We start from the raw sequence: 25,428 nt of genomic DNA, 5'->3' as shown, positions 1-25,428 counted from the left end.
ATGTTTGTTCAGGAAATGGTAAGGTAGGTATGAGTTGAATAAAGAGTAGAGCTTCTTATTACCTTTTCATGGATATATGGATCATCGAAATCGGATTTAACGAAGAAGTTATGGCCTTCAGAGTGCTTAAGAGTTTAAGAGGAAACCCTAGTACGCGACGCGTACCTAGGGAGTACACGGGGCATACTGATGCGAAGGGTTGTATGCGAGGCGTAATGTAGTGTACGCTTAGCGTACTGTGAGGGTTGGATCGGGGGTGTGAGACCTCGTACGCTGGGCGTACGAGGAGTACGCGGGGCATATGAGGGGTAAATAGAAACCCTGATTTTTGGTGTTGTACCTTATATAAGCACATTAAGTCTTTTGGGCTAGCCTATCTACCAGCCTCCAAGTCCCCAAAACCCTAGAAATTGTTCATTAGCCTCCATGGTGGTGTTTTTAAGCTCATTATGTGCATTTTGGTGTTTTTGGGTCATTTTTAAGAAGATGGAGTTTGGTGCAAGGTTGTGGATCAAGGAAGAGCTTATGGATCCTGATTCTCTACTTCATTTCCAGATTGTTTAAGGTAAAAAGCTATGAACTTGTTCATTGTTGGCTTAGATCTATTTTGTATGAGTTTTTGTTCCTTTTTGCCCCGAGAATGAGATCTAGTGGTTTGGTACCACTCTAGCAGCTATGAGTTTCCACTCTTAGTGTTTCTAAGGTTCTAGATTCATAATGTTGTCTCCTTTAGGGTTTGGAATCCCCCATGTATGAGATTGTGTCCATTTGGTGAAAGTATAATGTTATATCTTGAATTTAGGTTATTTTGGGGCAGGCAAAGTCACCAAGTTAGTTAGTTTATGGTTCTAGACACTTGTTTGGACTCAGATATGTGGTTTGGGCTTCTAGACTTAAGCATTAAGATCTTAATGAATAATTTGGCTTAATGGATGAGTACGTTGGGTGTACAAGTCTGTACGCGCAGCGTACAAGCCAAATTGCATGTACGCTTAGCGTACAACGGAGTACTCCCTGCATACTCAGTCAGGTGGAATTTTGCATTTGGGCTTTGAGTTTGGGCTTTCTTTTGGGCCTAGGTGTTTGAGTTCTTAATGGGCCATCTGAGTACAAGTGTTTTGGACTAGGAAAATTGGTTGGGATTTAGGGTAAGGCCCATGTAAGGGGTTTGGGACCAATTTGGAAAATTTGGCCATATTTGGGCCTTGATTGATTATTTGGATTTTGGGCCTTTTAGATTAAGAGTTTGGGCCTTAGTCTTGGACCAAGGTGGGTTAGGTGTAAAATGATCTTTTTACCCCGAGAAAGGATTTATGGTTATGGATTGGAACCCAAATGTTGATTGGGTGTTGTTTTGATATTAACAGTTCGGGGATCTGTCAACCAGTAGCCAGGGATCGTCTCTGCGATTCGGCAGTACGAGGTGAGTCTCCTCACTGGGTTTAGCAGGTCGAAGTCACCAATGTCGGCCCATGGTTTTTTTGTTAGAATGTTAGATGTCTGCATAACTCTTGCATGCGTTATGTGGCTAGATGTGGTGAAGGACTACGACTGTGAGATCCTTTACCACCCAGCCAAGGCCAACATGGTGGTCGATGCCCTGAGCCGCTAGGCAGTGGCGGCCCCGATTCGAGACATATGTATGAGGATGAAGGTGATTACTCCATTGCTAGAGCAGATCCGTGAGGCGCGGGTCGAGGGCATGAAGGAGGAGCGTCGGAAGTGCGAGCGGATCACAAGCCAGGTGGCCTCCTTTGATTATGGCATCTGTGGATTGTTAACCCTGCATGGTGGGTTTGGGTTCTGTACTGGGGCGGAGTACGATAGGTTCTAATGGATATAGCCTACAAGTCGAGGTTCTTTATCCATCTCGAGGCGACGAAGATGTATCGGGATCTTCGCCATCATTACCGGTGGCCCTGTATGAAGCGGGACGTAGCATGGTATGTAGAGCGGTGCTTGACCTGCAGGAAGGTCAAGGCCGAGCACCAACGACCCCACGACAAGATGTACCTATTGGACATTCCCATGTGGAAATGGGAGGATATCACCAAGGATTTCATCACCAAGCTTCCTAGGACCGCACATAGAGTAGATTCGATATGGGTCATCGTGGATCGGCTGACCAAGAGTACTCATTTCATCCCGGTCCAGGAGAGTATATAGGCTGAGAAGCTAGTCGAGATCTACGTTCGTGAGGTGGTGGCATGTCATGGAGTGCCCGTCTCGGTGGTATCATATCGAGATGTCTGTTTCACTTCCACGTTTTGGAAGCAGTTTCACGACGATATGGGTACTCGTCTCCACTTCATCATCGCTTTCCACCCTCAGACGGATGGAAAGAACAAGAGGAAGATACAAACTCTCAAGGACATGCTACGCACATGTGTCTTGGATTTCGGTGGCAGTTAGGATACGTATCTTTCGTTAGCGGAATCTCCGTATAACAACAGTTACCATGCCAGCATAGACCGACCTCCCTTCGAGATGCTCTATGGGAGGAAGTGTAGGACCCCAATATGTTGGGGCGATGTCGGTCAAAGAGTCATGGGGAGTACTAAAGTAGTACTCAAGACTACTGAGAGGATCCATCAGGTTCGGAGCAAGCTCCAAACTAATTAGAGTCACCTTGGATAGGTGTCACCCAGTTCAGGAAGCGGGAAAAGATGGGCCCCAGATACATCGGTTCGTTCAGGGTGTTAGCTCGGGTAGGCCGGGTTGCTTACCGTTTGGATCTTCTAATTGAGCTCAGCCTGATCCACAGCACCTTCCATGTTTCTCAGCTGCAGAAATGCTTAGTGGATGACTCAATGGTTGTTCCTCTAGAGGATATTTAGGTTGATGATAGTCTAAACTACATCGAGAGACCAGTAGCTATTCTTGATAAGAAGATAAAGGAGCTGAGAAACAAGAGGGTTGAACTAGTGAAGGTGCAGTGGCAGCACCGCAAGGATTCAGAGTGGACTTGGGAGCCCGAGGAGGAGAAGAGGGAGCACTACCCGGAGTTGTTTCCCGATGCAGAAGACTTCGAGGATGAAGTCTAAGACAAGTGGGGGAGAATTGTAACGTCTTGTTCCTGGTACGCATTTAATTACAATTTATGCACGTTTGTAGAGCAACTCGACGAGTTGTTAGCCCCAAGCTTGTCGAGTAGTGACCAGAATTGACTCGGGGTTTTAGGTCACCTACTCGACGAGTTGGGAGCCCCAACTCGACGAGTAGGGCTGCCAGGATGAAACCATAATTTCGGGGTTTTGCACCCTATTTAAGCATCCTAATCCCCACTTGCTGGCCTCATTTCCAGCCTCCAAGTCTCAAAACCCTAGTTCTAGAAACCCTAATGCATTTGTGAGCTTGTGAGCCATTTTGAGTGAACTTTATGTGTTTTGAAGCTTGTGGAAGAAGAAGAAGCTAAAGGATTGAAGGAGAAGATAGTAGATCCAGAGACTTCCTTTCATCCTCATCATTTTCTAGTAATCAAGTCTATAACTTACTTAGTAGTTCTTTAAATCTCCTTATTTTCACTTTATTGGGTTTTTGGTCCAAGAAGCTTGATCTTTGGGATTTGGATGTCCCAAGTGAGTATACCTTCAGATCTGGGATGATAGAGGGATTTCATGGCACAAAGGTGCAAACTTTATGGCCATTGAAGTCCCATGCAATCCATAGGATGTCGTTTGGGCCTTTTAAGCCCCAAAAGGCCATGCATGGAGTGAAAGGTGGAAGCTTTACGTGTACATGTAGTGTTTAGGGTCTAGATCTCTATTTGTAGGCTTTAGTTTGGAGTATGGGTGGCTTGTGGACCAAGATCTAGGTCCTAAGGAGATAGGGTTTGAGCTAAACCCATTAAGGAAAGGTATTAATGGGTAAAGTTGGAAATTTTACCCTTAAAAGAACATTTTCAAGGTGTATGAGAAGTAGTAAGCTTAGATCTGAAGAGTTGGGGCTTAATCCATTAAGATGGCCCAAACAGACTGAGGAACTCGGCGAGTCCAGAGAGGGACTCGACGAGTTGAGTCGATTTGTCCCGATTCTGTACAAGGTAGAACTCGACGAGTATGTGAAGGGACTCGACGATTTGGCTCGTGTTATCATGACTATGAGTAGCAAGAGAACTCGGCGAGTCAAGGGGATGACACGACGAGTTGATTCAACTCGGATTGTTGACTTTGACTTTGACTGAGCGTTGACTTTGAGTTGGACTTTGATTTTGACCAAGGTTAACCCCTGAAGGGGTTTTGAAGTAAGGAATGGTATCTAAGGGGTTGTTTTGTATAGGGCGTAGTAGAGCCGGTTGCGGGAGTAGAGGCGTTCAGCTACTTCACTCGACAATTGAGGTGAGTTTTCCTCCAGTAGGAGCGGGTCAACGGCACCAATGTCGGCTCGTTTATGTATGTTAGCATATGCGGTACCTCGGTCCGATGTTGAGGTTAGCCCGAGGTAGTTTATATGTTTTTCGGGTTTCGAACCGATGTCGTGGCGGTAACCGAAGAATGTTAGTATGCTTAATGTCTTTGTGATTCTTGCATGTGTTTGTATTTGTATGTTTCCGGACTACGGTCCGATGCCGGGGCGATTCCCGAGGAATGCTTGTATGCTTCCAAATTTCGGTCCGATTCCGGGCGGGGCCCGAGGAATGTTTATATAACTATGATTAGGTAGGTATGCTCATTTTACGTGTATTAGTAGTTATGCTCATACGTATGTCGAGTTTTACTCGATGTCGGGTAGGGCCCGATGCCGGATGCGGTCTGATGTCGGGCGAGGCCCGATGTCGGACAAGGCCGATGATGGGCAATGCCCAATGTAGCAGGGCGGGGCCCAATGTATGTTATATGTGATTATGTGCTTATGTGTATGGTATGTGGTAGTTTGGGAGACTCACTAAGCTTCGTGCTTACAGTTTTCAGTTTTGGTTTCAGGTATTTCCGCTAGTAAGGGGAAGAGATCGGGATGACTGCATTGCACAAACCACAACTTTTGGTTTCAGGTATTTCCGCTAGTAAGGGGAAGAGATCGGGATGACTGCATTGCACAAACCACAACTTTTAGCCTAGGAGGATTCACTCTGATGTTTTGACATACGATTTTGATGTATTGAGAGATGTTATGATATTTTTGAGATACACGGTTTATGTTTTTTATATGATGAATGATACTCATGGTTTTTATTAATGATTTAAAATGAAATTTTTGGATCGTATTTTTGGGATGTTTCAAGTTGGTATCAGAGCCTTGGTTTGAGGGCTTCAGACACACTCTTGGGTGTGTCTGAACTCAAACGGAGGACTTTGTATGAAAATTTTTCAAAAGAAAATCACTTTTATAAAAACAAATTAAAAAAGAGAAATAGAATTTTGAAAAGAGAAAAAGGGTATGGTGCATGCAGTCAGCTGAGCTCAAGTAAGTACTCCCAAATTACCCATACAAGTTTATGTTATGATATGCTTATGAGAAATGCATGTTAGATTAGGGATAAGGATCTAGGAAGGATGCCTTATGTGTCTGTTGTATGTGTAACAGCTTTATGAACTGCATGATAGTACACATTAGTCAGTGATATGATGACTTGATTAGGACATGTTTGATTATGTGTACTCAATGCTCGAATGTTGCTTGCTTTGTGCTTTTAGGAGTTCTAGTTATCTTCAACTAACTAGTAAACGAATATGTCAAGTTACATATTGCGAGTAATAATTTCAGAACGTTAGGTTTAGCTCTATTTCGCAGCTCTTGTTTGAGTCCAACCGTTGTAGGGTAGGACCACTCATTCAAATAATTCTCTATTCTTAGTGATATGTAATAGTATCCGTGAGCTAGTTAGGGGGAGATAACATGGACTTCTTATGCAGCTGATGGCAGAGAGTGGATTGGTGATTACCCTAGGGCAAGCCTAGGATTAGATTAGTGCGTGAAGCAGTAGTAGTAGAAGGGACTTGGTGGAGTCTAGGCAGTTCTTGAGGAAAGTATGGATAGATGTGGAAGGTAGTATGGGCCCATACTACTGAAAGCAGAGGATCCGTACTCGAATCAAGGAAGGCTGAGATGAACCCAGGAAATTTGTGGTGTGTGAGATCCCTCGAGTAATGATGTGCATACTGATGTTTGTTATGGTGAATTTTCAATATGGTGATGCTACGCACTAGACCGATTGACACTTCAGGCGCTGGTGAGGGATTAGGCTCGGGCTCTGGAGCCGGGTAGTTAGACGAGCAGACGAGAGAGTTCATCTCTTCTAAGGTCACGCGAAACATTTTGGACCAGACTCCTGTGATCTTTGGTACAATCAAGGAGGGTATCTTGTAGCTTTTAGATGAGAGGTTAAGTGCATTCTGCACTGAGGTGGCGGCCATGATGGGGTCGCGCACGCTAACATTCAGGGAGTTCAGAGCCTATGGAGCTCCCAACTATCATGGGGCTTGGGACCCCATTGCTAGTGGCAGATGGTTGGCAGATGTCGCCAATGCCTTTCGCACTAGCAGATGTCCCAATGGGGACAAAGTCCGACTTACTTCCTACCTCCTGAAAGACAGAGCACGAGATATGATTGGACGATATGATTGCTAGGGCTCGGGAGAGGGAGCTGGATTTTGAGATGGAGAGGAAGAGGAAACCAGATGGGGTTCAGACAGGTAGTTCGGGCAAGAAGCCCAAGGTATCAGATCACAGATCGAGGAGCCAGCAAGATCGCAGCCGGTGTGGCAAGTGCCGCAAGATGCACAAGGGGACGTGCAGGGCGGGGAGTTTGGTCTGCTTCAAGTGCGGCCGAACTGGTCATATGAGCAGGGATTGTACTGCTACCACCACCACCACATCAGTTTCAGATATTATTTGCTTTCAGTGCAATCAGAGGGGCCACAAAGGGCCTAGTGTCCGGGTTTAGCAGCGGCAGGACATGTGGCGGTGCCTGCTCCTGCTACATTGAGGACTACAAATGGCCATCAGGGTTGGGCTGAGGCGCCTACAGCTAGAAGCAGGGCTTTCAGCTTACTGCAGAGGAGACACATGCAGCTCCCGATGTTATGACGGGTATGTGTTCTCTCCTTATCTTTTTATTTGTATTGATTATCGCTTATGTTTACTTGTTTCGTTATAAGATCATTCTTAGTGAACGGTATATCAGCTCTCGTATTGTTCGATTCGGGGGCTACCCGATCTTTTGTGTCGCTCGCACTTAGCAAGCGATTTGTTGGAGCTCCGGGGGAGCTAGATTGTCCACTGGATGTAGAGATAGCGGATGATAGGACTGTTCGGGTTGCGAGGGTGCATCGGGGATGTACACTACAGTTGTTCGACGAGTAGTTCTCCATGGATTTGGTCCCTATTCTCCTGCGAGGGAACAAGGTTAGTGGGTATGGACTGGTTGAGGCCCAATGAGGCAGTGATTGACTGCGAGCAGAAGCTAGTGAGAGTTCGGACTTCTAGTGGGGGAGGGTTAGTGATTCAGGGCGAGAGGCCGCAGTGTAGACCAACTTTATGTTCAGCAGCGAGGGCGAGGCGCTACCTTCAGCAGGGTTGTGTAGGGTATGTCGTCTATGTTATGGATACCCGGGATAAGGGTAAGGCGACAATGGATGATGTACCGATCGTGCGATATTACCCGAATGTATTCCCGGAGGATTTGCCTGGGATACCTCCGGAAAGGCAAGTTGAGTTCAGGATTAACCTAGTCCTTGGTGCGACTTCGATATCCAAGGCACCATATCAGTTGGCTCATCCCGAGATGCAGGAGATGTCTACGCAGCTGCAAGAGCTGCTAGAGAAGGGATTTATCAGACCGAGTAGTTTGACATGGGGTGCCCCGATCCTGTTTGTGAAGAAGAAGGACGGGTCACATCGGATGTGCATAGACTACCGGAATCTGAATAAGGTAACGGTGAAGAACCATTATCCCCTCCCGAGGATTGATGATTTGTTTGACCAGCTACAGGGTGCATCTTGGTTCTCCAAGATTAATCTGCGATCGGGTTATCACCAGATGCGAGTCAGAGACGAGGATGTGCAGAAGACAGCTTTTAGGACTCGCTACGGTCACTATGAGTTTGTGGTGATGTTGTTTGGGCTCACCAATGCTCCAGCCACGTTCATGGACCTCATGAACCGCGAGTGCAGACCAATGCTGGACCGGTCTGTGATAGTCTTCATTGATGACATCTTAGTTTACTCCAAGACTCGGGAGCAACACGAGGAGCACATGAGGGAGGTGTTGGAGACACTAAGGAGGAAGAGACTTTTCGCAAAGTTCTCCAAGTGTGAGTTCTGGTTGCGCGAGATGCAGTTTCTGGGGCACCTTATCAACCAGAAGGGTATTCTTGTCGATTCAGCCAAGATAGAGGTCGTGATGCAGTGAGAGGTTCCGAGGTCTCCAACTGAGACTCGGAGTTTTCTTGGTCTAGCGGGCTATTACCAGAGATTCATCTAGGATTTCTCCAAGATCGATGTTCCTTTGACCCGACTGACCAAGAAGTCAGTGACATTCCACTGGGGGCCTGAGTAGCAGGCAGCCTTTGAGACGCTCAGACAGCGGTTATGTGAGGCACGGATTTTGACTTTGCCGGAGGGAGTCGATGACTTCGTGGTTTACTGTGACGCTTCGATCACAGGCATGGGCGCGGTATTGATGCAGCGGGGTCGCGTGACAGCTTACGCTTCAAGGCAGCCTCACGAGGCGAACTATCTGACGCATGATTTAGAGCTGGGAGCAGTGGTTTTCGCCCTCAAGATTTGGCGATATTACCTCTATGGGGTCTGTTGTACCATTTACACGGAGGTCAAGCCACATCCAAGGAGAACTTTGCACCCTTACAGGGACAAGAAAAGATATGAAGTAAGAAGAGCATGAGAGAAGTAAAGATAGAGAAGAATAGAGCATGAGAAGGACGCAAAATGAAATAATAAGAGGTGATGATAATAGTATGAGTAGAGTATGAAACGAGCCTACGAATATGCTAAGAAATAATATGAGATGAGAAGGCAAGATTTTGGGTTGACACGGTTCCGTTATTGAGTAAGAAAAGAAATATATTGGAGGTTATCATTCTTTCCACTTTATGGATGTTGTGGCGGTATAGAAATAACGTAGTGTTCCAAGATTCGAATATTCTTAAAAACCTGATTATGGATTTGATTGTTCTCAATTTGTTTGAGTGGTTTTCTTTTAGAAATAAGAAAATTTTGATTCATTGGTCATTGTGGTTACAGAAGCCTTTGATGCACATCTAATTGTATTTGATTTTCTAGCTTGTGTAGTTGTTTACAAAGTCTTTTAGTTGTTCAAAAAAACGAGAGTATGTGAAGAGAAAGAATAGTTTAGTTAACTATGAGAAAGAAGAGATTGGATTTACAAAGTATGAGAAAGAACGGAAAATAATGTTAGAATATGATAACATGAAAACATATAGAATATAACCACAAATATATGTAGATATTTTTCATGTTTTGCAGTTTCATGTATTAGTCGTTGTACGTGAGAAGTTAGGACTAAGCACAAGCAGGGACGCATCTACGGTATAAATATATAATAAGGATATGCAATTGCATACCCTTGAACTTTTACAAGAAGTACTAATTATTTATGTTTCAAAAAAATTAGATATGGTAATCAATAGGTTGTATACACTCGTCAAAATATTTGCATGCCGTGAAAAACAGGGATGAGGACTCGTAAGAAAAATATGAAGAGACTTTACAACCTTCTTTATCTTAAAATATTTAAAAAAATCTTCAAAAAAATTGAGAATTTATAAAAGAAATGAAACTTAATCCTAAAAAAACAACCCTTAAAAAACTCAATCCTGGAAAAAACTTTGAGCGAACATCATTCGACGTTCATAAGTCACCGACTACTCCAATGGTCCGGCTCCCCGAAAGTTCCTCTCCGTCATGCAGCGTAGTAAGATAAAACCAGACCTTCTAAGTCTCTTGCTCTCTGTCGGATCTGCATATCATCTTGTCCCTTCATCTCCATGGGGTTGTGTACTTCTCCCCTGCAGAAATACACACTTCGTATAGTATATGGTATGTCTATTTCTCATCTTACTTTGTTAGATCTTGATGAAAAATAATACTAACAGAAGTGTTTTTAAAATAGAAACTACTGACTCGTGCTCTACAAACTTAGAGCAAATTTGTTCGCTTTGTATAGGGAATATGGTTCCTGATACACCTAAATTCCTAATACACCTAAGCCTTTATCATAACGTTACCCTACCCTTGGATTATAATTTTTTTATTATTAAAAGCCCTTTTTAACTTTATAAGTTGTCTTTTATATATACATTAATAACTTGTTACATATATAATTTTTAACAATATACAATATTAGCAAATAAATAAATATATTTCGTTAACTAAAATTATAAACAAAAATAAATAAATATAGTGTATTGCTTCATTATTTGCAATTTTTGCTATAAATCTTAAATCCGTTGAACACGACACAAAGCAAGGTTGACTTATCAACTTCGTTATACGAAAATGTAATTAATCAATTAGTTTTCATTGAATATAATCAATTATATTATAATGGCAGTAATTGTTTTTAGTTGATTTTTGCATACCCTATATTTTTTTTTTCTAGATCTGCCACTCAATGCAAGAATTTGGACTAAAAGTAGTTTTATTTTTAGTATATCCTTACTGTTTTACATTATGATTTTATTGTTAATACGATATTAACTTGGGATGTAAATTGTTTTGAGTTAATAGAATTCTACATTTTAATAGAAAATTTTAATAACTTCCTAGAATATTTAATTGAAAAAAATCAAGTCGTTATTTATAAAGCCATCATCGGAGCATCAACATAATTTCTAACAGCAAAACTAGTATAGCTATTATAAAGTCATCATCTTGTTCTTTGTCATTCGAATTACTTTTGAATTATTTTTATCTTCTTTAGGTGTCTTCAGTTTACAATGATAGCCAGCCCCCATGAAAAACCCAAACTTTTTATCTGGATCATGCAAATACACCAAGATAATTTTACAACGAAGTTATCTTAATTTAAATAATTAGATAATGACTCGCATGAAAATTAAGACATCCCTTAAATCTTATCATGGGTTTTTCCTAGTCCTTGAAACCAATGATTAAAGATTTCAAGTTAGTCACCACGTTCACATCTAATACCTTCTCCATTTTTATTCCATATCATGAATTTTGTAGTTTGATTGTGAGGATGAATAAGCCATTTAGATGAAGAAGACAGCGATGGAAGAGTATTTGCACGATGAAGTCGAGTTTGAATAAATATCGAGTTAGTCGATTTAATTAGTTTTTTAGATCTTAAATGCATCCTGACATATATTTGTCACTTGACCTTGTGATGGAAGTCTACTAATCAATTAGTGAAATTATATACAGAAGGTTCAGAACTGAACTCTGACACACTCAAAATATTATTAATATTTCGCGCTTGATTTTTCATGAATATTAAGATGAGGTGACACATGTCATATTTATATTGTGTGGTTTACCATTTTTTTTATTAAGAGCTTAACCATGTGATCAAAAACATTGTTGCCAAAACCCACTAGCATGCATGATTTAATAAATAAAATGCAAATTTCGTCCAAACTTGAAAAAAAAAAACATTAAGCAAAACCGTCAAACTTACAAGAGATAAGGTTTTCCAACATATAATCCATAAAATGAGAAAAATAAAAATATGTAATTTTTTAAGATAAAGAAAATGAGAATTGATGTAAATTAGAACACATTTAATTTATAATTTAATTTAAAGAAGTTGACATGAATGCATCATCAAATAACAGAACAAACTTAAAGAAATGCTCTAATGAACCTCTGCCCATTCTCCCCCTTCTTCTCCATTCCTCCACCACCATACTCACTGTTACTTCTCCTTCTTTAATCCGACAATGAACCCATTTCGCATTTCCATGCGAATACCCATAATTGCAAATCTAAATTGTATCCAAAAAACCATAAATCTCTAGATCTGCACAACAAATTCAATGAGGTCATGTTTGTTTCCAATTCAATGCATTGAATCACGAAATTACACAATGAAGTTATCATCTTGTTCTGGGGTTTCTCCCACAGATTGAATCCATTTGGGAAATTTGAGGTATTGGGGGAAGAAATCAATGACGAGTCCGTCATTGGATGCACGATCATCGAGTGTTGAGTGTTTAGGTTCATTGGTGGTACGACCTTCAAGTTACGGGAGTTCACAAAACGGAGGATTGGTATTACAGCAACAAATGAATCAACCAATTCCACCCTCTAAGAAAGCTTCGAAGATGTTTGTTAATAAAGAGAAGGATAATGCGTTCCTTTGGATCTTTAAATTCGCTCCTCGAAAGAAGGTTGGAATGCTGCTCTTGTCTCTTGCTTCCTTCGCAGCTATGTTATGGATACTTTATATTGCCAAAGGTCTGCTTTTCATTTCCCCCGAAATCCATACATAATAACAATATGTTCAATTTGATTGGTGTTCTTATACATCTTATTTGATTTGATTCCAACTTCATTTCCTAGTGTTCATTAGCAATTGTTCATCAATCAAGTTGCTGTCTCCATTGTTTAGGGTTAAAACTGAAAATCATTAATAGAAGTTGAATACAAAAATCAAAACCCTCTCCATTGTTCTTCACTTCTTCCTATCAATATCTACACCTTTTAGTAATTTTGAAGCTATCATTATCTACTCTTTTTTATATTTAAACCATTTTATATGATTGCGACTCAAGTTATACATTCTGAAAATCTTTTCATTTTATATAAAGTTGATAACTCTGTTAATGTTTTAATCAATTATTAGTTCCTCTTTGGGCCATTTTGAAGGTGAATTTAACCAGAACAATTCAACTGTAAGATTTTCTCAATATTCTTCATCAAATAGTGATCAAGAAAGAGTAGAGCTTAATTCTGCATTAGCCAATGATCAAATGAAGATTAGAGTTAGACATAATGATAACATTGTTAACCACCACCACCCTCCTCCACCACCGCCCATCGCCGCCAACCCTCCTCCTCCACCACCGGCTATCACCGCCCTCCCTCCTCCACCACCTGTTTATTTCACCGGATACACCCTTCCTCCCGGACATCCTTGTAATACCTTCACATTACCTCCTCCACCAGCCGACAAGAAAAGAACTGGCCCTCGACGTAAGTTCACTACTGTTAAATGCAAGAAATAGCAATCTACTTTCATATACTTGTGTATTATAGCATCCTACTTTCACTTCTTTCTATTAAATCATTGTACTTTAATAAATATACCCAATAATAGCACTGTACTTTCAAGAAATATAAGTATGATGCTATAATAAACAAATATATAAAAGTACATTGCTATTTCTTGCATTTAACCGCTATTATATCATCCTACTTTCATTTCATTTGTTTTTTTACTTTCATTTTATGTTTCAGCTTGTCCAGTGTGTTACCTTCCAGTAGAAGAAGCTATTTCTTATATGCCAAAAGCACCATCTTTTTCACCTGTTCTTCAAAATTTAACTTTCATTCATGATGAAAGTTTTACCAAAAGTGAATTTGGAGGCTCAGATTTTGGTGGGTATCCTACTTTAAAACAAAGATATGACTCTTATGATGTAAAAGAATCAATGTCTGTGCATTGTGGGTATGATTCTTTTTCTCTAAAAATTTATGAATTGTTTTATTTGTTTCAGTTTTATCATATCACTAATCATTTTCCATTATTACATAATAAAGATTTGTGAGAGGAGATAGGCCTGGACGCAAGTCAGGATATGATATTGCTGATTCAGATCTTCTTTTAATGGACATGTGTCATGGAATTGTGGTTTCATCTGCAATATTTGGTATCCTTGTAGAACATTTCAGTACACATTTACACACACTCCTTGAATCATGAATAGTGTGGTGATTATTTAAAATTTTATACAGGGGCTTATGATTTGATTCAACAACCAAAGAATATAAGTGAAACTGCAAAGCAAAATGTGTGCTTTTTCATGTTTGTTGATGAAGAAACAGAAAAGTTTTTGAGGAATTCAGGTCATTTGGATGATCGCAAAAAGATTGGATTGTGGAGAGTTGTTGTTATCTACAACCTCCCTTACACTGACCCAAGGCGCAATGGGAAGGTAAATAACAGATATTTCTTATTCAGACATTCTGTTGTTTTTACCTTTTTCCCTTATTAAAAAAACAACAAAAAAAAAATCTTTTTTTAATAAAGTTAGGTTTGTGACAGGTTCCAAAACTTCTATCACATAGGCTTTTCCCAAATGCTAAGTACTCTATATGGTTGGATGGGAAACTTATGCTTATGGTTGACCCTTATCAAATCCTTGAAAGGTAAGTGTTTTTTATCTGTTATCTGATGAATTTAATACAGAAGGAACGACAAAGTTAGCTAAAGATTCTCCATTTTTTTAAATTTGTTCAAATTTTAAACATGACTTATGTAAATTCAGGTTCTTGTGGAGGGAGAATGCTAGTTTCGCAATATCTAGACATTATAAACGGTTTGATGTGTTTCTAGAAGCTGAAGCTAATAAGGCGGCTGGGAAGTACGATAATGCTTCCATTGACTTTCAGATTGACTTTTATAAACGGGAAGGCTTAACGCCGTATTCTTCTGCCAAGCTTCCTATTAGAAGTGGTACGATGATTGTATATATGATCGTTTAGTGTCTAAAAAATCAGATTTTTGAAACTGATTATTGGAATAAGTTTTTTAATTTTTTTATGACAGATGTGCCTGAAGGATGTGTTGTAATACGTGAACACATTCCGATTTCTAATCTTTTTACTTGTCTTTGGTTCAACGAAGTTGACCGGTTTACTTCTCGAGATCAACTTAGCTTTTCCACGGTTCGGGACAAGATCCGGTCCAAGACTAATTGGACCGTTAACATGTTTTGGGACTGCGAAAGGCGAAACTTTGTAGTACAGGTATATATATGATATGCTTTGTGTTTCTTGAATCCAAAGCGTTGACTTCTCAGGTCAAACCAGTTCGTTTTTAAAACGCGACATTGATATGGATTTTGTTTCAAATTCGGCATTTAATATGTTACCTTTTCAATAATTTCTTGTTAATTTTAATGTAGCCGATGAATGTCTTTCAAAAACTTGAAAAAAACCATTAAAACTTGAATCTTGAAATCAGTTTTGTTGACCCATGGTGCAGGGATACCATCGAGATGTTTTGGAGCATTGGGCGCCACCACCACCACCACGGCTTTCTGGTGCACCGATCGTTTTCAATATTACTGCTAATAAACCACAAAAAAGATCGACGGAAAACATTGTAAGTAATCCGAGAAAAACACCGTCGACAAAACGCCGGAAAGAGAAAAGATCAAGTTCGAGGCGACACCGGAAAATTGATCCAGGGAATAGAAACGCCACCAGTCGAAGTCGGAATTACATGTAAGCAAAAGGATAAATCATCCTTTTGATCCCTGTTTAGAATATTAATTTTTGGGCTCATACTTTTATATGTTTTTTTTTTCTTTTTCATTGTTTAGATTTATCAGGTTACCATTTTTTGTTGTATATACAATTTTGGAAATTTATAATAATCTCTGTTTATTGCACATATTTTGTTTGTTTTACGTAGTCATTGCATTCAATAAAGAATAATCATCCAGCAAGGTCCAATTTTCTTGAATCTCAATACTTCAGGGTTACTTTTGAAAGATATTCCTTTTGACTTTCATGGACCAAATCCAAAGTAACTATTTGACTTTAATCACACTACAAACGTTACAGCATGATGTACAAGACACTCCCACGATTATGTGTGTAAGCGGCGTGCCATACTTGATGCACAACGTACAACATGTTTATGCAGGGTCAGAAGATTCTGGTTGAAGATGCACTATTTTTAGATAGAAAATCCTAAATCTATACGTATAGAGAGAGAAACATATATAGATTTAGAGAGAGAATATGAGGATTTAGCTTCTCACCAAATCTGGTTCCAATGGAGATACTATCTTGTTCGGTTAATTTTGTGAAATCTGGAATCAGGGTTTCGTTTCCCCCTTTTAATTTCCTCCAATTCGTTCTGATTTTCTTGGCTTTCATCACGAAATCTACATCAATTCACCGTGATTTCTCAGAAGTTCCGTACTCTCGATACTGTAATGATGTGGTTCGTGAATCCCCATTTACAGAAACCCAATTATTGCGGGATAATTTCCTCCGGTTAGATAAAGCGGTGTATAGCTTAGGAAATGAAAATCCCCAATTCAATTTTAATCCCGTTTCCTCTCAAGTCGCATCGTTTTCCACCCGGGAAGCTTACGAGACGAAATCGAAAGGGATCGTTAAGGTTAATGCGGTTCTTAACCTTGTTGGGGCGGGCATTATTGATTATTTTTCCGGCAATACTCCACGGAGAAGATTACGGCTTGTTAAGTTCCGGCCACCGCGTTGGGAGCCTCGTACAAACGTCGGAGCTGGGTTTAGGTTATTCGGGTTTTGGGATTCGAATTCTGGGAAGCTATGTATGGTTGGTTCAGGATCGGTAAGTACTTTAACCCCTGTGAATGTTGTTTTCAAGCTTGATTATCCCAATTCTTCTGTTCTTGATACTAGTTTGATCAATGGTACATTACAAAGCATCACGCCTTCGGGTTCCGCTACATATTTTAAACCCATTTCGATATTGGGTGTTTCACGTATGGGGTATAATTATACTTACATCAATAAAGAGATCAACAACGATGGTTTTAGCATCTACGATGATCTGGAGAACACCTCTCTTAGTCTACCAGATGCCCGGACGGCTTACAGGCGTGGGATATGCTCGGTCATAACATGGGGTCTCAGATTTGAATTGGATTACAATACCTACGACTGTAAGAACGTTTCTTGTAGCTTTATAACAGTAGGCGATGAAACTTTTCCACGTTTCCTGTCAATCAAAGTCGTAGATTGCTTAGAAGATGGAAAAGTTCGGTACATTTTGCAGTTCTCTAATTCTACCTACGGTAGAGGAATGTCATTTTATCCACTCACTAGTCTGGTTGCAGAAGGAGTTTGGAACAAGAAGAAGAACCGTCTAGAGTTAGTAGCATGCCAACTGTTCGATAAAATGTCTGCAAGAGATTGTTCGATTAGATTAGCTTTCAGTTTACCTTCAAATCTTAGTCTACAAAACAGGAGTAGTATCATAGGGCGAATGTGGAGTACAAAACGAAAGAATCTTGGCCATGTCTCTATTTATAGCCCTGCAAACCTACACTCAAGAATCAAAGGTGCATCATATGAGTATTCCCAACATAAAAAGATCACAAATTTATGCTCAAAAACCCTCGATAGTAACACACAAGGAAAGAAAGAGACTTACCCAGATGAAAATTCTCCAAATTTACGGTTCGACATGTTGGTGAAAAACAAGAAAGGACAAATGGCATATGGTTATGCATCCCCTTTTTACATCGGTGACCGATTTTATTCATCTTTTTCCATGATCGAAGGGAATCATAGTTCAATAAACAAGTACATTAACATTAGCTATGTCATGAGCTTCACGACACGTGGCGAATTTGAATTCGGTGGTAAAATCCCAGGGTCAAAAATGGTTGAAATCTCAGCAGAAGGCGTGTATAACACTAAAAATGGTGTTATATGTATGATTGGTTGTAAGCATATGCCATACGAAAAGTTCCAAAAGAAAAGATCCTTAGATTGTGAGCTGCTAATCAACATCAACTACTCAAAACGCGGGTCGGTTCACGGGTCGATCAAATCCACACGAACAAGACCCGACCCGTTATACTTCGAGCCCGTGAAATTCGGGTCAAGCTCAATAACAACAGTCCAAGCGAGAGAATCAATATGGCGAATGGATCTTGAGATCACCATGGTTGTAATTTCAAACACACTCGCATGCATTTTCATCGCGTTCCAACTCTTTCATGTCAAAAAGAATCCCGAATTTCTTCCGGAAACTTCCATTATCATGTTAACTGTTCTCACCTTGGCTCATATGATCCCACTTTTACTCAATTTCGAAGCGATTTTTATCAAAAATCGAAAGCAAAACGTGTTTCTCGGAACTGATCAATGGCTAGAAGTAAACGAGGTTCTTGTTCGTGTCATCACAATGGTTGCTTTCCTTCTTCAATCCCGGTTGCTCCAACTCACTTGGTGTTCAAGAAATGGCAATGAGAATAACAATAACAAAGACAAAAACCTCTGGGAATTTGATCGAAAGGTTCTATATGTAACATTCCCGTTATATATATTCGCCTTTTTTGCACATTTGTTACAACTTCACGCATCAAAAAGCATGACTTTTTGGGGAGAACTCGAGTCTTACTTCGGTATAGTTCTTGACACATTCTTGATACCACAAATTGTGTTCAATTTGTTTTGTGATACATGTAACATGGTTCTTGCTCCTTCGTTTTATATCGGGTCTACAGTTGTGAGATTGTTGCCTCATGTTTATGATATTTACCGATCGCATAGTTCTTTGTGGTTTTATGATAAAATATATGCGAATCCTGGGATGGATTTCTATTCGACAATTTGGGATGTTGTTGTGTGTTTTGGTGGGACATTTTGTGTTCTTGTGATTTATGTGCAGCAACGATTTGGGGGAAGATCGGTTTTGCCAAAAAGATTTAGAGAAAGTTTTATGTATCAGAAAGTAGCTGTTACGACTCAAGAAGTATGAGTTTTTTGGGCTTGTTGACTTGTAATGTTGTTGGTTTTGCTTTGTATGTAAACTCAGTTGTAAAAGAAACAGTTTAGATTTATTTCTACCTTTCATATAAGAAACTTAGTTTGTTTGTTATTATTTTTTTTTATGAATTGTAGGTATTCTTTTAGCAACATGCTAACATCCTTTATTAATAGTAACAGTTAATAACCAGTAACAGCAATGTCACTTGTATTTCGTTACAAAAATATGTAACAAATTAGATACATTCATTCTACATATTAGTGTAACAAAATGCAAGTATGTTGTTATTATGGATAAAAAAAAGTACATTGGCAGAAAGTACGTTGCTATTCACTGCAATTTGACTAACGAGCAACCCCTACACAAATATGTACATTGAACTGCAAAAATCTAACCACTAAGGCTAACACCCTTCAATTATGTTCAAAACATCAAAAAACCAAATGTTTAACAATACAAAATAACGATGCAAAAATAACTCCCATGGTGAGCAGCTTGATGAATTCAAGGACATTATCGTCATTCTTACACCCAAAACCTGAAAACCAATCATACAAAAGAGTCAAACTCCAACCCAAAAAGTCAAAAACCTTATGATATTAAGAAAATAAAACACGGGTTTTCCAATATGAAAAATGACAAACATACCCTCGATATCACGACTCCAAATTAATATTCTTCCCAGTAAGAATCCTGGATATCTGAAGTCCCCGACTAAATGCTTCATTAAACAAAATCCTGGTTTGCATGGCTTGAAATCCGGGCATCCATGACAAAAAAGCAAGAGGGGCCAAAACAAACATTCCAATCAACATATCATAAAGCCGAGCCAACGAAACAACCGTATCCCAAACAATCGAATTTTCCAAAAACGGCCTCAAAACTTGTGCAATCGATATAATCCCCCATCCAGTAGGTATAAACGCCAAAACACTCGAAAACATGTCCAAAATCGTCAATTTGGTAAACTCCAAAAGCATCAAAACCACAACCACAATCACAAAACTCACAAGAAGCTGAACAAGCCGGTATTTTATATGCTCTTTCGCCGCGAACTTATCCTGCGCATACGCGATCACAATATAAACCGCAACCGCAGCGATCATAAAAACCCACGAAATCAAATAAACAACAATACTCGTACTATTGTTCGCGATTTGCAAATGGTAAACAACACCATATTGAAAAAAGAAGAATCTTAAATCCAGAATTATTTCCAATAATTTCCCCCATAAACCGGTTGTTCTCAAGTGGTCCTGCTCTTCATACCACCACGTTTCCCAACTAATATCCGCTTTCGCCAACGACCCGCCCGAATACCAAATCCATCTAACAAAATCCTTGAAGTCATAAACCGTTTTCAACCAATCGAAACCCGACGGGTTGAACGCAAACGGGGCCATGATCCACGAAACCACTAAAAACCAACTTGATATATTCAAAATTATGTAAATGAAATTCGATACGGATAACGGGGTGTTGGACGCGTAAACTGTTAAAATCACCCCGAGTTCAATTGCTTTCACGAAATGACTTCGAGCGTATAACCGATAATTTTCTGCGAATTTTTTATGTTCAACAACAAACCCGCGACCCGTGGCCCGGTATTTCGCCCCACCGTGTAATATGGTACGCCCAAAGTAATGGCTGCGGGTACCCATCGAAAAAGTGAAGAAGACCGAGGCGAGCTGTAACTGCATTGTAAGGTAGTCCCATACAGCAGATAAAAACCCGTGTTCTAACGAGTTTTCAACTATCATTGGTAAAGCAGTGAAAACCCCGATTTGTACTACAAATTGTTGGTTTATAATCGCCCCGAATGCTTTGTTATACTTTGTGTTGTCCATAGCAGCCCCCTCGACCCCACTCAACGCTAGATAAAGCCGGCCCCACAAGAAAGTATAAACCATAACAATCATCATCATTGTGTTGTAATAAAACCCGACTGTTGTGTAAAAAAATGACAACATCCGGAAGAAGTCGAGCCGGTGGCCCAACCGATAAACATCGCGGCTCAAAACTTGTTCACCGTTTCCAGACGCGACTTTCGCCTCAAACATTGAAATTTGGTTCAACCCGACATCCCGACCCTTTCCGATTTGAATGTATTCATGATGTGTTACATTTCCACCACGTAAGGTGCAATTGAATCCCGCGAATATGTCTTCACTAATGTTGATTACTTTTGAGGCTTTGCTTATTCCGCCACGTGTCAAGAACCAGAACCGGTCGAACACATCCGGATGCCCATAATGCATCCGGACTTTCAACGGGTTCGCGAGAACCCGTTGACCAAGTGTCACGAAGCTCATTTCTTGCGTTGACATGAACCACGCGAGCGAGGAGACGGACCCCGTGAAGATGTTTTCGCGGACTCCTAGGATTGTTGGTTTTCGGATCCCGTGGTTGACTTTGAATTCTTCTAGAAGGTTTCGCATTTTCAAGGCTTCTTCGAACGAATTATCTTGGTTCATGTCGATTGTTTGTAACGCATCGCCACGCGTGAAAATTATCGCGTGGTTTTGGTTCTCGGGCTTTCCTTCCCCGAGCTTCATCGGGCCCGGTAATTTTATGCGGTAAATTTCTTCTTCTTTCTTTAAGCGGTCATTGTACTTTACAAGAACTGAATAATACTCGACTTCAGACCGACCCAAATGAACCTCGTCCACATAAGCAACCCGAAGGGCCTCATTGTTTTTCATTAAAATCGCGATATCTTCTGCTTGTGGTTCGCCTTTTTGCTTCTGGGACCCGTAATTCTGACACGCAACAACGTATACAAACTTCATAATTGCAGACCCGGTCTCGCTAACGGTCCGGTTCAAACCCCGTGAACCCGCCCGGTAATCGACAGTTTGTGACCCCTGTCTGATTTCCACTTCAGAAGCGGAATCAAGATACGCGAGAATTTTCAAAGCCCGATAATAATACATCATTCCCCGGACAGTTCGGGCCAAAGTTTGGCCCCGATACGAGGCCCAAACACGAAGGTCTCGGGTTCTTGTAGTGAAAATTTCATTGTCATCTTTCATCCCATCTCCACGCATTCTTTCCATAAAATTCTCCCACTCGTCTTCGTATATTTTCTGCAAATAAAACAAAGTGGAAATCCCGTCATCGTTAGGGCTTCGAAGCGCTTCTTTCTTATACAAAACATCCTCGTCATAATACGGAGTCAAAACACTAAACGCCATCATTTTCTCGACTTGTGGGGCCCGCGGGATGTTCATGAAAAGCGAGTTGCTAAAAAACGCGATCCGTCTCCGGGCCTCGATGTTTCTCGGGATGTTCCGCATCGAGTCCCGGGATTTTAAAATCGTGTGCAGCCGCCGTAACTGTCGGTGAAAAAACGCGTCTTCAGGTTTTGGAAACCGGACTTTGTTCACGAAAAGTAAACCCTCTTCGGTTTTTGCAGGGTTCCTCGGGGCTAAACCTTCTTCAATCAATTGGAACGCGGGCTTTTTAGTTTTTGGGAGCTCTTTAACCATGATCTCATAAAGCGCTTGCAAAATGTCAACAAGTTTGTTCATGTTTTGAACGGGTGCCATCAAAGTTTCAACAAGATTGATCAAATTCACGTGAATCATCGGGAGTTTTTGCGATTTATAAAATTTCATAAACTCGCCGATTGAAACCCAATGGTCGATTTCATCGAATAACCGTTTAACAATCCCGTATTCTTCGGATCTTTTTTCAATGATTTCGGGTAGTAAATACCGGATACTACAATACGCCTCGATCACCGCACACCGGCGATACTCGCTGTTACAAATCCGGAACCAAACCCAGCGGTCCGGTGCACCGGAAAGTTCACTGGCCTGGTTGAGTGCAAGGCTGAGCTCATTACCCAAAAGGACACACGGCCACCGGACCACCATGATCCCCCAACAGGTAGGCGGCAACTCCATGAGCTCCACCTCTCTATCGCTAATTAGATCTTCTTCCCTCATTGTGAATATAATTTCATTCCAAATCAACGCGAATCTTCTTGCATCAACTTGACTCGATTCAAGTTTCTTAAATGGTTGACCGAGCCCGTACCGGAGTTTGACCCGACGAATCGCGTTACGAAGCTTTTGAACAAGAGAATCTTTAGCCGTCACGGATAAATCTTCCGGAATCAAATTAAACTGTAACGCGCTCGCGAAAAACTGATACCGTAACCTTAACTGCTCGATGTTCCGGATCTCGCCCAAATGAGAAAACAACCCGATAATCGACCCGACTAGAGCGGAAAAAACCGTGTACCATAACTGCATGTCAACTAAATACATCAAAACAACGGGAAGCCAAACCAGAACAATCGCCATTCGGTTTGTGTTGCTGAAGAATTCATGCCAGTTGTATCGATCGAGACGGAGGCTTGCTAGGGCTTTTGTGGGGGCCACGAGCGGTTTAATTTGAAGAAAGTAAGAAAATGAGAACTTTGAGAGTAATATAATGATCCAAAAGAGTGTGTATTTGATGTTACTGACTAAACCTTCGCGTAAACCTCGTCCTACATAGAGTCGGGAATGGAACCACCATGTTAGCATGTCGAAAAGTATGAAATCGGTTTCTTCAATGAAGTTTCTGACCCATGGGATGATGAAAAGAAGCAATGCGAGGACTTCTGGAATGATGTAGACTAATCCGGATTTTAAGAACACGATGATTTTATCATTGGCGGCATCGGACCACCGCCCATCTGAGTTTTTTTGGATCCAGATTTGGATGTAGAAGATGGTGAAGACGATGACCCATGTTAATGATACTATTGATTTCATGATCATACGAAAGAGAAGAAGTTTTGAATCTTTTGAAACCAGACTGTATTGTGTTCCTGCATCGAGAATTGATTGACCGAATCGAAGACCAGCCCATGTTATGAAGACTGTGAGTAATTCAACTTGTACATCACGATCTTCAAGCGCCTGCCATGGAAACTGTGTTTCTCTCCAGGCTACAATCATGGAGGCTTGGAAGAACAAGATGAGCAAAACCCATAATCGGTCGAAGTTTCTGAAGATGTTCCAGAATGTTCGTTGCTCCACGAATCCGGTTTTGCCGATTCGGTTTATGGCTTTTGGGTCGTCTATGAAGAAGTTGCAGGAGAGATCTAATGGCCATTTGAGTTTCTTGAAGCATTTGCGACTCCAGAAGAATTCGTTTATGTCATCGTAATTTCTCCAGGCTGAATGTGGGGCTTTTCCGTTTCTGCTTCTGTCTACTTCCGTTTTGATTGTTTTGTAAATTGGGGTGATGATTTTGTTTAGAAACGCGTTTTCGCCGGAGATGGAGGGGTTGAAAGGACGGCCGGTGTTGGCGTCCGTGTCGCCGGAGAGAACTTGGTTTAATTCCATGGTCATGTGATGGTAGATGTAGCAGAGACATTCTGGTGTGAATCGGAGATTCCCGGCTTCACCCCAGATGAGTAGGTACATAGCTACATATAAAAGTTCCCGGCGGTGGGTGTCGGGATTTTGACGGAAATGTGGGAGGCGAACCTGTGATTTTCGTCGGAGGAAAGAGCACCATGACTTGTAATTCTTAAGAAGTTTCCGACGGAATTCCCGGAGAACACCAGGGTCGAGGTTATCGGCGATGGCTGGCGGCGGGGAGAGCCGCATTTGGGCGTTGGCAAGGTGGAGGACGAGATGCTCCCGTTGATTCCGAACGTTGTCGTTTTGAAACCCGAAAAAAGCACCGAGCCAATCCATAAGGTCCATCCCATCTCGCCATTCTCTAAACGGCGGCCGACGGAGGTCCCCGACGGCGCGTAGAGCATCAGCAGCCGCTCTCACTTCTGGGTACCGAAGAGATGGATGATCAGAGAGTAAACTGTGTATAGGGATTATGTTATACGGCTCCTCATGCCTCGTCACATGTGGCGGCGCGTCGGGATTCCCCCGTCCGCGAGTGGGTACTGGTCTTTGCCTCAAGTTCATCTCATTGGAATTCTAATAGGTTTCATGATCTGGGTATCTTCTCAAACCACCCTGCAATTCCCAATTCACCATTTTTACAACAAACAAATACACACACTACAACAAGCAAAGTAAAAATTAGATCAAATTGAACAAAAAGAACGTACCTGTATGATATGGGGATTGAAATTTACACTTTTGATTACTCCCAATTAACCAGTTTCCAAACAAAACACACAATATATCTACAAGAACACACACAGATAGATACAGAATCTCAAAACGTATATACTATATACCCAGTAAAGTAATAAACAAAACCTAAAGTAAAATAGCGTACCTTTAGGATATGGCGATTGAAATTTTCTTTTTTTGGTTTCAAATTATTGGGATTTTGTGGTGGGTTTTTGAGGGGTGTTTGTTACTTGTAACTTGTAGGTTACAAGAATAGTGGCACGTGAGACACGCGCTTGAGAGGGAGAAGGTGGGGGAAGATCTAAGATAAGAGAGAGGAGCACTTAAGATGGGTGCGACCCACACAGCGAGGGTGTTTTTATCTGTCACTTGCATTCAATCAAAGTATAACACTCTGATTTTATTTTGTTTATCTTTCAAAATCTTTTTAGTTCATAATATATTAATATTATTCATATTCCTTACGAATTAGTTATTAAAAAAATAAAAATCGAACATTATTCTTGTAACCTAATTTGAGAATATCTTTTTTTTTTGTAAAAGTGTTTCTATTTTTACAACCTTTATCAAAATTCAAATGACTAAATTAGTCCATAATACAATACGTATACGTTGAGGATTGTGGTTTCAGTAGAGAAATTTTATTTCATGATTTTAAAGAAAAAA

The 25,428-nt window shown here is 40.7% G+C and overlaps 2 protein-coding genes, 1 non-coding gene and 1 pseudogene across 7 annotated transcripts; 2 read left to right on the top strand and 2 right to left on the bottom strand.

Moving 5' to 3' along the window:
- Window positions 1–11,760: 11,760 nt before the first annotated feature.
- LOC145062032 (putative hexosyltransferase MUCI70) lies at window positions 11,761–15,557 on the top strand. 4 transcript variants are annotated; one of them, XM_079009642.1, is made up of 9 exons: window positions 11,761–12,396; window positions 12,808–13,134; window positions 13,399–13,609; window positions 13,702–13,811; window positions 13,897–14,096; window positions 14,207–14,310; window positions 14,430–14,617; window positions 14,711–14,910; window positions 15,149–15,557. In XM_079009642.1, exons 1-9 carry the CDS (start codon window positions 12,108–12,110, stop codon window positions 15,392–15,394), a joined length of 1,875 nt encoding a protein of 624 aa, XP_078865768.1. In that variant the 5' UTR covers window positions 11,761–12,107; the 3' UTR covers window positions 15,395–15,557. The 4 variants fall into 4 exon arrangements, with proteins under 4 accessions (XP_078865768.1, XP_078865769.1, XP_078865771.1 ...); XM_079009643.1 differs by having other exon boundaries at window positions 12,141–12,329; window positions 12,785–13,134; XM_079009645.1 differs by having other exon boundaries at window positions 12,196–12,329.
- A 389-nt stretch (window positions 15,558–15,946) lies between these two features.
- On the top strand, window positions 15,947–18,652 carry LOC145063821 (uncharacterized). The gene has a single exon (XM_079011400.1). It carries the CDS (start codon window positions 15,947–15,949, stop codon window positions 18,650–18,652), a length of 2,706 nt encoding a protein of 901 aa, XP_078867526.1.
- A 272-nt stretch (window positions 18,653–18,924) lies between these two features.
- Window positions 18,925–25,118, bottom strand: LOC145064906 (callose synthase 11 pseudogene; annotated as a pseudogene). Its single transcript, XR_013688134.1, has 4 exons — window positions 24,908–25,118; window positions 24,735–24,812; window positions 19,310–24,639; window positions 18,925–19,199 (listed from the first exon to the last, which is right to left on the bottom strand). The product of XR_013688134.1 is annotated as a callose synthase 11 pseudogene (transcript).
- Window positions 21,526–21,608, bottom strand: LOC145065243 (small nucleolar RNA J33). The gene has a single exon (XR_013688387.1). It is a non-coding gene; the product is annotated as a small nucleolar RNA J33 (small nucleolar RNA).
- Window positions 25,119–25,428: the final 310 nt, after the last annotated feature.

Source organism: Lactuca serriola, chromosome 7, assembly GCF_051521515.1.
Source record: "Lactuca serriola cultivar US96UC23 chromosome 7, Lser_US96UC23_V15, whole genome shotgun sequence".
Taxonomy (NCBI): Eukaryota; Viridiplantae; Streptophyta; class Magnoliopsida; order Asterales; family Asteraceae; genus Lactuca; species Lactuca serriola.
Note: the sequence above shows the minus strand (reverse complement) of the source record. Positions and strands in the feature narration are given on the sequence as shown.

Excerpts from the sequence above, each read along its gene's own strand:
- LOC145062032 (XM_079009642.1), top strand. The coding sequence starts at position 12,108 with ATGACGAGTCCGTCATTGGATGCACGATCATCGAGTGTTGAGTGTTTA. Across the intron at positions 14,311-14,429 it reads CCTTATCAAATCCTTGAAAG|GTTCTTGTGGAGGGAGAATG; the intron begins GTAAGTGTTTTT and ends ATGTAAATTCAG. Across the intron at positions 14,911-15,148 it reads GGCGAAACTTTGTAGTACAG|GGATACCATCGAGATGTTTT; the intron begins GTATATATATGA and ends CCCATGGTGCAG.
- LOC145063821 (XM_079011400.1), top strand. The coding sequence starts at position 15,947 with ATGGAGATACTATCTTGTTCGGTTAATTTTGTGAAATCTGGAATCAGG.